This window comes from Neophocaena asiaeorientalis, unplaced genomic scaffold (assembly GCF_003031525.2).
Source record: "Neophocaena asiaeorientalis asiaeorientalis breed wild unplaced genomic scaffold, Neophocaena_asiaeorientalis_V1.1 scaffold713, whole genome shotgun sequence".
Taxonomy (NCBI): Eukaryota; Metazoa; Chordata; class Mammalia; order Artiodactyla; family Phocoenidae; genus Neophocaena; species Neophocaena asiaeorientalis.
This window is the reverse complement of record NW_020174925.1, coordinates 276,251-289,852: the sequence shown is the minus strand read 5'-3', so window position 1 is coordinate 289,852 and position 13,602 is coordinate 276,251. Positions and strand designations below refer to the sequence as shown.

At 40.3% G+C, this 13,602-nt stretch overlaps 1 protein-coding gene across 1 annotated transcript in view; it reads right to left on the bottom strand.

The window, feature by feature from the left end:
• Nucleotides 1-7,674: 7,674 nt before the first annotated feature.
• SLC28A2 (solute carrier family 28 member 2) overlaps nt 7,675-13,602 on the bottom strand; it is a 41,228-nt gene continuing 35,300 nt past the window's right edge. The window contains exon 19 of the mRNA XM_024761356.1: nt 7,675-7,923. Coding sequence (XP_024617124.1) covers nt 7,806-7,923 — 118 coding nt within the window. The 3' untranslated portion in view covers nt 7,675-7,805. The remainder of the gene's footprint in view (nt 7,924-13,602) is intronic.

Genomic DNA, 13,602 nt, shown 5'->3' with positions numbered 1-13,602 from the left:
ATTGGAAAGCTAGATTTCACCCATATAGTGAAAAGCCTTATTAAACTATATCCTTTTCACTATACCACGCTGGCTTAGGTCCTTGCTAGCTCTGTAACCGAGGGCAGGTGTACTTAAACTCTCTGTGCATGAATTGCCTTGTTTTTAAAACAGAGGGGAGAAAAGTGATGACATCATACATACCACAAACGGTTTTGTTAGTTTCAATGAACTCATGTAAAAAAAAGGAAATTCATACATAGAAAAATGCCATACAAACTCAACTCATTTCTCATCATTTCAAGTTGCAAAATTTTACAATCCAGCTGGGAGGACATGACATAAACATAACTTACAGAGAATAACCACAGCAGTGTAACTCAAGGTTTAGCTGTCTTGATTATCTCAAAAGTCCTCCCGCCTACTGGAGAATTCCCCATCCTTTACAATTTAATGGAAATGGTCTTGAGCCCCCGTCCTACATAAAATGAGAAAAACCAGCATTGTTCCCAATGTTTCTGAGGTTTCTTGGACACCTTACCTCTCTCCTTATAATTTATGGCTCTATTTTACTCCTGTTGACTGGAGTGCCTATACCATACTATCTGTACTGGATACCACCTGGATTCTTGAATTCATCAAAATACCACTGGCACCAGATCACTGAAGATTTGAGGGCAAAGTTGGTGGGTGTAAATATTAAGTATCCCTATTTTTTTTTTGCGGTACACGGGCCTCTCACTGCTGTGGCCTCTCCCGTTGCGGAGCACAGGCTCCGAACGCGCAGGCTCAGCGGCCATGGCTCATGGGCCCAGCTGCTCCGCGGCATGCGGGTTCCTCCTGGACCGGGGCACGAACCCGTGTCCCCTGCATCGGCAGGCAGACTCGCAACCACTGCACCACCAGGGAAGCCCTAAATAACCCTATTCTTAACTGCTCTTTACCCATTTCTGCCTGAAAAGTCCTCACGGGCCATCTATTCACAAACTAGCCCAGCATCATTTTGCTCTATTTTTTCTTTCTTTTGCCTTCCCATTTTCTACCTGCTACCCATACCCTCCCCAAACCTATTATACATATGTAGCAATAATAACTAATACTGATTATAAAAGCTTACTTTGTACTAGGCCGTATGTTCTTCCATGTAGCAGACATTTTCCCTCTCTTTGTTTTGCCCCCAGGTGTCTAGGCCAAAACCCTTGGAGTTTCCTCTTTTTTGTTTCTCAACAATATTAAATGCATTTTTTGCTTGCAGGTTTGTTTTGTTTTGCTAGGCACAGTGCTAGCTCCCAGAGCTTTGGTAATAAATAAAACAGACTTGGTTTCTGCCCTCATGGAGCTCCATATTCAAAGACCTGATAAAAGTAACTTGCTAAATAAAGACAATTCTGTCCTTGAGGTACTTGCCAGTTTTTATAGCAATCATTTTTCTACTTACTGCAATAGAAGACAACAATAAGACAAACTGCAAAATAAGACAAAAATACAAAAGATGTCACACAGCAGGACATGATTGGCACACAAGTCGTTCAGAAATAATAAATACTTTAGGGCTTCCCTGGTGGCGCAGTGGTTGAGAGTCCGCCTGCCGATGCAGGGGACACGGGTTCGTGCCCCGATCTGGGAAGATCCCACATGCCACGGAGCGGCTAGGCCCATGAGCCATGGCCGCTGAGCCTGCGCGTCCGGAGCCTGTGCTCCGCAGTGGGAGAGGCCACAACAGTGAGAGGCCCGCGTACCGCAAATAAATAAATAAATAAATACTTTAGAAGCTGATGAGATCACTTGGGTTAAACTGGTCGGCCTTGAGGCACTGGATTAGAGAAGGAAAGAAGGCAGGGAGGGCTGCGATAGAAGGAGAACGGACATAGTGGTTAAGAGGCTTTTGGAGTTAGACATTCCCTGGGCTCAAATCATGGTTCTGTACTTACTATGTGACTCTAGGGAGCAACTTAATCTCTCTAAGCCTATCTTTCCTCCTTTGGAAAACTGGGATAATAATAGTACCTTTCTTAAAGGATTGTTGTACAGATTAAATTGGGGCAGGGGACACGCACATCTCATTAAGCAACGCAAGGAACTTGGTAAGTGCCAAGCAAATGTTCATGTACAAAGGAACAAATGCTCTCTGTTTAAGATCCTTACACCCTGGGACTTCCCTGGTGGTCCAGTAGTTAAGACTCCATGCTCCTAATGCAGGGGGACTGGGTTGGATCACTAGTCGGGGAACTAAGACTCTGCGTGCTGCACAACACAGCCCAAAGGGAAAAAACAAAATCCGTACACTTTAACTACTTGTGAAAAGAATAGCTTTGGCACACCTTACCATTTACATAATGTACTTTTTTCATATATATTATTAATTCAAAATTTCTAGCAACTTATAAGGTAGATATTATTATCATCACCTTCATTATTATAATTATCAGCAGAAGTGGAAATTGAGCTTTCGAATTATTAAGAACTTTCACGTGGCTTGAAAGGGACTCAGGACAGGACTTTGAATCCAGATCTTTTTTTTTTGCGGTACGCGGGCTTCTCACTGTTGTGGCCTCTTCCGTTGTGGAGCACAGGCTCCGGACGCGCAGGCTCAGCGGCCATGCCTCACGGGCCCAGCCGCTCCGCAGCATGTGGGATCCTCCCGGACCGGGGCACGAACCCGTGTCCCCTGCATTGGCAGGCGGACTCTCAACAACTGCGCCACCAGGGAAGCCCTCCTAATCTTTTTATTCCTATCTTGAAAGTCAATTATTCCCACAGATGGGATAACCTTTTAAATGTCTGACAACCAATAGCTTAGCCAAAGAATTTCACCAAGAGTAGTTCAGGCATCTAAAGAAGAGTCAGAAGTGGGAGTCAAACACAAACTGTTTACATGTACCGGTCTAGAAAGATGTCCACACACATAAGCAAAAATTGCAGGTTGTGGAATAATATACACAAAAGAGGCTTTATGGTGTAATGTTTGCAAGAACAGACTCTACCCATTCAGTTATCCAGTCGGCCACTCTCCTTTCTTCATCACAGTCTCCCTTCCGTTAGGGGAAACACTGACTGAAACCGCCTGCCCTGGCCAGGCAAAGACAGTAACAATTTGCATGACTTATTTTATGACAGGAGATCCTGGTAAGAACCACGGAACTAACAAGCCACCACCAACCAGAAGAATACGGGAAAGGTCAAAAGGAGAGAGGAGACACCAGTCCACAGGTCCTACCAACCTCCCAGAATCCTCGCCGGAATCCATCATGGCTGAGTGGTTGTGCGCCACCAAGAAGGACCCTGAGTCAGAATGATTGGCCAGAGACAACCCGGAAACGAATCCCATAACCATAAAACCCGAGACTGCGAGCCACGTGGCTCGCAGTCCTTCCTGGGTTCCCTTACCCTCCTGCTCTCCACCTGGGTGCCCCTTCCCAATAAAGTCTCTCGCTTTGTCAGCACGTGTGTCTCCTCCAACAATTCATTTCCAAGTGTTAGACAAGAGCCCACTCTCGGGCCCTGGAAGGGGTCCCCCTTCCTGCAACATTTCCCACTACGGCTCCCACATCCCAACACAGCCCCCTTCCTAGTCCTCCAGTCTTTTCTCTTGGCCGCTCTTCCTCAGGATCCTCTCTTCCCTCTGCCTTAGACTCCTTTATCAGGGATGGAAACAGGGAGACTTGTTTGTGGAAGTCAAGTACATGCGCCATGGAGTCTCCAAGAACTGGGAAGCTGCATGTTTGCCCCGCCCACAGGACGGAGCCCGAGGGCCAATGGTCCCCGTCTTGCGCCTCCCCTCCGGGTTGACCGGGCACTTCGAACTCAACCCGCGCCCGCCCAGCCCACTTCCACCCTGGTCTCTGCTGTGCTCACCTGCGCGTGCCCCTTGGCCCCAGGAGGTAGCATTGTGTTTGCCCATATCACGCTCAGCTTTTCCTGTTCGTTCCTCCCGCTTGTGAGGCTGTTCTGCTGGTGGTGGCATTGTCACGCTTCCGGCTGTTACAGGGCGGCCCTCTAAGTGTGAGAGTTTAGACCAGATTTGCTTGAACTAGGAGACAGAGTTAGAAAGCCAGCCCATTTGCCTGAAAGGAGATAAGAAGATCCCTCCGCCCCATACCCTTCCTCGTGTGAACTCAATTTCATACATAACTCAATAAATTGATGGTTGTGAACTCAGCTCCTTAAATGGTAATAATAGTAGCTAACCCTTACATTGGGCTTACAGTGAGCAGACACTCTTGATCCCTTTACAACCTCACAACCGTTAACTGTATGGTAGGTCCCATTAACCCCATTTTACAGACAAGGATGCCAAGGCACAGAGACGTTAAGGAACTTGCCCATGATCCTCTGGGATAAGTGGCAGAGCTCAAAGCAGAACCCAAGTAATCTGGCCTGCTGTCCAGTACCACCAACCACTGCATTCAGCTGCCTCTCGGAAAGAAACCAGGCTAGGGTGAAAATCTGCGTGCAGGACAAGAAGCATGCTTCTTTATTGAAGCTTTGTTTTCTTTTACCTCAAGTTTGGAAAATAAGGGAGAGAAGTTGGGACAGGAGACTGGAAGGAAGACCAAGAGGGTTTTTTTTTTATAAAGTTATTTATTTATTTAATTTTTTTATACAGCAGGTTCTTATTAGTTATCCATAACTATATGGATAGTCAATCCCAATCTCCCAATTCATCACACCATCACCCCCTCACCACTTAAAGTTATACATTTATTTAATAAACTTTATTTTAAGGTATGTATTTATTTATTAAAGTATAAAGATATTTATTTATCTTTGGCTGCGTTGGGTCCTCATTGCTGTGCACGGCTTTCTCTAGTTGTGGCGAGCAGGGGCTACTCTTCTCTGTGGTGCGTAGGCTTCTCATTGCAGTGGCTTCTCTTGTTGCAGAGCACAGGCTCTAGGTGCACAGGCTTCAGTAGTTGTGGCACATGGGCTGCAGTAGTTGTGGCTCGCGGGCTCTAGAGTGCAGGCTCAGTAGTTGTGGCGCACGGGCTTGGTTGCTCTGCAGCATGTGGGATTTTCCCGGACCAGGGATCAAACCCATGTCCCCTGCATTGGCAGGCAGATTCTTAACCACTGCGCCACCAGGGAAGCCCAGACCAAGAGGTTCTGAGTTCAGATAATTGTGAAATGGAAGAAGGTTGATTAGCTAAGGGAACATACAAATAGTCTCTCTCTATATAATTATATATATATTTATCTATATATATAAATTTTACATATATATAAAATTTACTGAGGTGAAATTCACATAACATAAAACTAACCATTTGAAAGTGAACAAATCAGTGACATTTAGTACATTCACAATGTTGTGTAACCACCATTTCTATCTAGTTCCAAAACATTTCCATCATCCCACAGTAAAACTGCATACTCATTAAGTAGTCATTCCCTATTCCCCCTCCCCCCCAACCTTGGCAACCACCAATCTGTATTCTGTCTCTATGGATTTATCTATGCTGAATATTTCATATAAAGGGAATCATACAAAATAGAATCATACAATAATAAGCCTTTGTGTCTGGCTTTTTGACTTAGCATAATGTTTTCTAGGTTCTTCTGTGTAGGATATATCAGTACTTCATGCTTTTCATGGCTGGATAGAATTCTATTGTATGCACATAACACAGTTTGTTTATCCGTTCAGCCGTTGATGAACATTTGGACTGTTTCCAACTTCTGACTATCGTGAATAGTGCTGCCATGGTCATGCGTGTACATGTACTTGTTGGCGTACCTGTTTTCAATTCTTTTGGGTATACCAAGGAATAGAACTGTGGGGCCAGGGGGTAATTTTAACTTTTTGAGGAACTCCTACATCCTTTTGAAACTCTTCCTTAAGGCTATAATATTATTAATACTATAAATAATATTAGATATAAGAAATATGCTAAATATTTTCAATCAGAGTATCTCAGCCTTAGCACCACTGACATTTGGGGCCAGAGAATTCTTTGTTGTGGAGGCTAACTCGTGCACTGTAGAATGTTTAGCAGCAGTTCTGGCCTCTACTCCGTCGAAGATGTCAGTAGCATTCCCCCAGTTGTGACAACTAATTATATCTCAGGACATTGCCAAATGTCCTCTGGGAGGAAAAACTGTCCCCCCTCCCTGCCGAAAGTCACTTTTTTAAAAGAGTCATTGTAAACTTGAAGCAAATATGGCACTAAAGCAGAATACTAAAATGAAGTAAGGGCCCCTAAAAAACAGATATGCCTTATAAGTTTGCATATAGGAAAAACCGTTTACTGTGTAATGATGTTAAAGAGTTTTCAGGTTTATGAATGTGTGGCAACCAGAAAAATCTTATCATTAAATATTCATGGAAGGGCTTCCCTGGTGGCGCAGTGGTTGAGAGTCCACCTGCCGACGCAGGGGACACGGGTTCGTGCCCCAGTCCGGGAAGATCCCACATGCCATGGAGCGGCTGGGCCCGTGAGCCATGGCTGCTGAGCCTGTGCGTCCGGAGCCTGTGCTCCGCAACGGGAGAGGCCACAACAGTGAGAGGCCCGCGTACCGCAAAGAAAAAAATATTCATGGAACTTTCATATGTACCTTTAGTACCATAAACCCAGCTCATCCACAGAACTCCAAGAAATACAGCTTTTCACCTCAGTACACATTACATACCAAATCACATTTATAGCACACCCACATCACATAATTTCTTTCAAATTTTGTCAATTATATATTTTATCCAAATGTTTAAATTGTCCAAATGCCCATTGTGATACACTGTTTTGATACAAAAAGAAAAATGAAATGAAACCCAGTAATCTATAAGTAAAGGGCATTAAACTGCAACTTTCATACTCAAATGGGTACCTCTAACAGCATCCTTCCCAAAGTATTCAGATAACATCCAAGGTCTACTTCAGGGCAACTCCAGCCAACACAAAGTGAAGCATTTGTCAATTATATGTTAATTATATATTACAATACATTTTATAGCAATGATTCCACATACAAAGTCATGAAATACTTGTTTTTCTTTTCATCTATTTGTATCATCTTTAATTTCTTTCATCAGTGTCTTATGATTTTCTGCATACAGATCTTTTGTCTCCTTAGGTAGGTTTATTCCTAGATATTTTTTTGTTGTTGTTGCAGTGGTAAATGGGAGTGTTTTCTTAATTTCACTTTCAGATTTGTCATCATTAGTGTATAGGAATGCCAGAGATTTCTGTGCATTAATTTTGTATCCTGCTACTTTACCAAATCCATCGATTAGCTCCAGTAGTTTTCTGGTAGCATCTTTAGGACAGAGTCATGAAACACTTTTTACATCTTCCAAGAACTTCCACACACTGCTTTGATTATTATAATCTTGAAGTGAACAGGGCAAACATCATTCTTCCCATTTTACAATAAGAAAACTGGTACAAGGTTTTGAATAACTTGCCTGCATACGTCTTCTTTCAGTAAGGGGCAGAGAGGAATGACACTCATCAAACTCCAAGGCAGACTGTGCCTGCCTCCCATATTTGTTTTACCAAAACATATATAGAAGAGTTCTGGCACACATCACATAATTTTTAAGATGGCAACTAAAGGCAAGGTTTGAAAGACATTTTTTGACATCATAATATTTATTATTTCAACTCTAAGCTCAGACAGAGCCCATAAGGAATTTCTCATTTGGTTCATCCAAATAATGGAAAAACGAGTGCTAATTTTCATTACTGACATACAGTGAACCAAAATGAATATTTTACATTTACTATTAAAGATCAAGGTGAATTAGCTGTAGAATGAGAACTCTGAGTACGAAAATAACTTTGCCATCAAAAAGCCATCCAGATCAGGATTGTTACAGAAATGGACCAGCTTTAGGCACAGACAGCATTGGTGTAGAGGTCACAGCATTTAGCAAGGGCCATGGGACTGAACTCTTTATCTTCCCAGGGACCAGGAAAAGAAGGAGGGTTGGTGCCATTCAGAGAGGTACTGAAATGAAAAGCCAGAGAGATACATAGTGGGTCAGATAAAAACAATGCAACAAGATGTATCAATAAGTTCTACCAAGCAGGTGAAAACAAAAACAGAAACTTATTAATGAATCCAATCACAATGACCAAATATTGGGCTGGCCTAAATGTTCTTTCAGTTTTTTCCATAAGATGGCTCTAGTAGCACTTAGTTGTCTTTAACTTCATTCGAAACAATTGTGTTAGATTGTATTGTGACAGCTGTCATATCAGCATGCAATTAAAAAAAAGAACTTATCAAAATTGGTGAATTTTTGTGTAGCCATTTTAATATTGAAGATGGAAGAAAAAAGCAACATTTCAGCATATTATGCTTTATTAGTTCAAGAAAGGTAAATGCAACTGAAATGCAAAAAAAAAAAACAAAAACGATTTGTGCAGTGTATGGAGAAGGGGCTGTGACTGATCGAACTTGTCAAAAGGGGTCGGCGAAGTTCCGTGCTGGAGATTTCTCGCTGGACGATGCTCCACGGTTGGGTAGACCAGTTGAAGTTGACAGTGATGAAATCGAGATATTGAGAACAATCAACGTTATACCACGTAGTAGATAGCTGACACACTCAAAATATCCAAATCAAGCATTGAAAATCATTTGCCCCAGCTTGGTTATGTTAATTGCTTTGATGTTTTGGTTCCACATAAGTTAAGCGAAAAAAACCTTCTTTACCGTATTTCTGCATGCGATTCTCAAATGTAATGAAAACATTCTGTTTTTAAAACTAATTGTAACGGGTGATGAAAAGTGGATACTGTACAGTAATGTGGAATGGAAGAGATTGTGGGGCAAGCGAAATGAACCACCACCAACCACATCAAAGTCTGGTCTTCATCCAAAGAAGGTGATGTTGTGTATATGGTGGGATTGGAAGGGAGTCCTCTATTATGAGCTCCTTCCAGAAAACAAAACAATTAATTGCAACAAGTACTACTCCCAATTAGACCAATTGAAAGCAGCACTCGAAGAAAAGCATCCAGAATTAGTCAGCAGAAAATGCATAATCTTCCATTAGGGTACGGCAAGACCACGTTTCTTTGATGACCAGGAAAAAACTGTTACAGCTTGGCTGGGAAGTTCTGGTTCATCCGCCGTATTCACCAGACAATTGCACCTTTGGATTTCCATTCATTTCAGTCTTTACAAAATTCTCTTAATGGAAAAAATTTCAATTCCCCGGAAGACTATAAAAGATACCTGGGACCGTTTTTTGCTCAAAAAGATAAAAAGTTTTGGGAAGACGGAATTATGAAGCTGCCTGAAAAATGGCAGAAGGCAGTGGAACAAAACAGTGAATACATTGTTCAAATAAAGTTCTTGGTGAAAATGAAAAATGTGTCTTTTATTTTTACTTCAAAACTGAAGGAACTTTTTGGCCAACCAATAAATAGGACAGAATTAAGCGTATTTTCTCATTCATGCCCAAGATAGTACTAGCAAGAAATCCTATACAATGTGTCTGCTTTTCTGTCCAGTTCATAACCATAGTCTTTTGGGGAATTTCCTGTCCAAACATCACTGAAGCAACATTTATGCCTTGTAATGATTTAGAATTGAATTTATTCTAAATAGTGAGATGGTACTCCAAAGCCACTTTCCTCTTGAGAAAGGAAAACAGCTCAGGCTTGGTGTGTATGTATATATGTATATGTGTTTCAGTTTTATGGAGGTATAATTGACAAATAAAATTGTAATATATAGAGAGTGTACAACGTGATGATTTGACATGTGCATATACTGTGAAAGGATTCCCAACATTGAGTTAACACATCCATCACCTCACATATTTACTTTTTTTTTTTTTTGGTGAGAACACTTAAGTTCTATTCTCTTAGCAAATCTCAACTATATAATCAGTATTATCAACTATAGCCACCATGTTATACATTAGGTCCTCAAACCTATTGATCTTATATCTGAAAGTTTGTACTATTATACCAGCTTCTCCCTATTCCCCTATGTCCCAGCCCTAGGCAACCACCATTCTATGAGTTCTTTTTTGTTGTTGTTTTTTTTTTTGGATTCTGCATATAAGTGAGACCATGCAGTATCTGCCTTTGTCTGGCTTATTTCACTTACTGTAATTGTTCACCCACATTGTTGCAAATAGCAGGATTTCCTTCTCTTGTAAGGATGACTAACATTCCATTGTATACATACACAATATTTTCTTTATCCATTCATCTGCTAGTGGACACATAGGTTGTTTGCATACCATGGCTACTGTTAATAATGCTGCAGTGAACATGGGAGTACAGGTAGTGACTTTGTTTCCTTTGGATATATACCCAGAAGAAAGATTGCTGGATCATATGGTAGTCGTTCTACTTTTAATTTCTTCAGGAACCTCCATAGTGACTGTACCATTTTCCATTTCCACTAAGAGTGTATAAAGGTTTCCTTTTCTGCACATCATTGCCAGCATTTGCTATCACTTGTCTTTTTTATGACAGCCATCCTAACCGGTGTAAGGTGATATCTCATTGAGGTTTTTATTTGTATTTCCTTGCTAGTTAGTGATATTGAGCACCTTTTCATGTACCTGTTGGCCATTTGGTTGAGTTCTTTGGAAAAATGTCTATTCAAACCTTCTGCTCATTTTTAAATTGGATTACTTGGATTTTTTGCTATTGAGCTGTATAAGTTCTTTGTATATTTTGGATATTAATTCCTTACTGGATATATGGTTTGCAAATATTTTCTCCCATTCTGTAGGTTGACTTTTAATTTTGTTGATGGTTTCTTTTGCTGTGCAGAAGCTTTTTAGTTTGATGAAGTCCCAGTTGTTTTTTGTTTTTTGCTTTTTAAAATTTTTATTAGTTTTTGGCTGTGTTCGTTCTTTGTTGCTGTGTGCAGGCTTTCTCTAGCTGCAGCAAGCAGGGGCTACTCTTTGTTGTGGCACATGGGCTTCTCACTGCAGTGGCTTCTCCTGCTGTGGAACATGGGCTCTAGGCACGTGGGCTTCAGCAGTTGCGACGTGTGGGCTCAGTAGTTGCGGCTCAAGGGCTCTAGAGTGCAGGCTCAGTAGTTGTGGCTCACAGGCTTAGTTGCTCCACAGCATGTGGGATCTTCCTGGACCAGTGATCAAACCCATGTCCCCTGCATTGGCAGGAGGATTCTTAATCACTGTGCCACCAGAGAAGTCCCCCAATTGTTTATTTTTGGTTTTGTTGCCTTTGCTTTTGGTTTCAAGTCCAAAAAATCACTGCCAAGACCAATGTCAAGGAGCTTACTCCCTACATTTTCTTCAAGGATTTTCAAGGTTTCAGGTCTTATGTTAAAGTCTTTAATCCGTTTTGAGTTGATTTTTGTATATGGTGTAAGACAGGAGTCCAGTTTCATTCTCCTACAGGTGGATATACAGTTTTGCTAATGCCATTTATTGAAAAGACTACCCTTTCCCCCATTGTATATTCTTGGCTCCTTTGTTGAAAACATGGGTTTATTTCTGCACTCTCTATTCTGTCTGATTGATCTGTGTGTTTATTTTATTTTATTTTTTGCGGTATGCAGGCCTCTCACTGTTATGGCCTCTCCCGTTGTGGAGCACAGGCTCCGGACACGCAGGCTCAGTGGCCATGGCTCACGGGCCCAGCTGCTCCACGGCATGTGGGATCTTCCCAGACTGGGGCACGAACCCGTGTCCCCTGCATCAGCAGGCGGACTCTCAACCACTGCACCACCAGGGAAGCCCTGTGTGTTTATTTTTAAGTCAGTACCATACTGTTTTGATTACTACAGCTTTGTAATATAGTTTAAAATCAAGACGTGTGATGCCTTTAGCTTTGTTCTTCTTTCTCAAGATTGCTTTGGCTATTTGGGGTCTTTTGTGGTTCCATATGAATTTTAGAATTGTTTTTTCTATTTCTATGAAAAATGCCATTGGAATTTTAATAGGGATTGCATTGAATCTGTAGATCACCTTAGGTAGTATGAACACTTTAATAATATTAATTCTTCTAATCCATAAACATGGAGTATATTTCCATTTATTTATCCCTTCCACTTTTCATCAATTTTTTTTATAGTTTTCAGTGTACAGATCTTTCCTCTCCTTGATTACATTTATTCCTAAGTATTTTATTCTTCTTGATGATATTGTAAATGGGATTGTTTCATTAATTTCTCTTTCCAATAGTTCATTGTTATTGTATAGAAACACAAATGATTTTTGTATGTTTATTTTGTATCCTGCAACTTACTGAATTTGTTTATCAGTACTAACAGTTTCTTGGTGGAGCCTTTAGGATTTTCTATGTATAAGATCATGTCATCTGCAGAAAGAGACAGTTTTACTTCTTTTCTGATTTGGGTGCCTTTTATTTCTTTTCCTTGACTAATTGCTCTGGCTATGATTTCCAATACTATGTTGATTAAAAGTGGTGAGTGTGGTAATTCTTGTCTTATTCCTGATCTTAGAGGAAAAGTGTTCAGCTTTTCACAATTCAGTATGATGTTAGCTGTGAGCTTGTCATATATGGCCTTTATTATGTTGAGATACATTCCTTCTACATCCAATTTGTTGAGAGTTTTATCATGTAAGGATGTTGAATTTTGTCAAATGCTTTGTCTGCATCTATTGAAATGATTATATGGTTTTTATCTTTCATTTTGTTACAGTGGTATATCGCATTTATTGATTTGTGTATGTTGAGCCATCCTTGCATCCCAGGAATAAATCTCACTTGATCATGGTGTATGACCTTTTTAATGTACTGTTGAATTTGGTTTGCTAATTTTTTGTTGAGGATTTTTGCATCTATGTTCATCAAGAATACTGGCCTGTAATTTTTTCTTATAGTGTCCCTGTCTGGCTTTGGCAACAGGTAATTCTGGCCTCATAAAATTAATTTGGAAGTGTTCACTCCTTTTATGTTTTTTTGAAAAGTTTGAGAAGATTGGTATTAATTATTCTTTAACTGTTTGGAAGAATTCACCAGTGAACTGTCTAGTCCTGGGCTTTTTTTGTTGGGAGGTTTTTGATTACTGATTCAATCTCCTTACTAGTAATCATTCTGTTCAGATTTTCTATTTTTTTATGATTCAGTCTCAGTCAGTTGTATATTTCTAAGAATTTATCCAATTCTTCTATGTTATCTAATTTGTTGGGATATAATTTTCCATAGTAGTTTCTCAAAATCCTTAGTATTTCTGCCTTATTAATTGTAATACCTCCTTTTTCATTTCTGACTTTGAGTCTTCTCTCTCTTTTTCTTAGCTTAGCTAAACGTGTGTCTATTTTGTCTGTCTTTTAAGACAAATGGCTCTTAGTTTCCTTGAACTTTTCTTTGTCTGTTTTTGCCTCTATTTCATTAGTTTCTGCTCTGATCTTTGTTATTTCCCTTCTTCTATGACTTTGGACTTAATTTGTTTTTCTTTTTCTTGAGGTGTTAAATTAGGTTGTTTGAGATCTTTCTTTTTTTCTTAACGTAGGTGTTTATCAATATAAACTCCCCTCTTTGAACTGCTTTTGCTGCATCTCATAAGTTTTGGTATATTGTGTTTCCATTTTCATTTGTCTCAAAATATTTTTTCAAGTTTTTTCCCCCAGTTTTATTGAGATATTATTGACATATAACATTGTATAAGGTGTGCAATATAATGATTTGATATAGGTATATATTGTGAGATGATTACCACAAT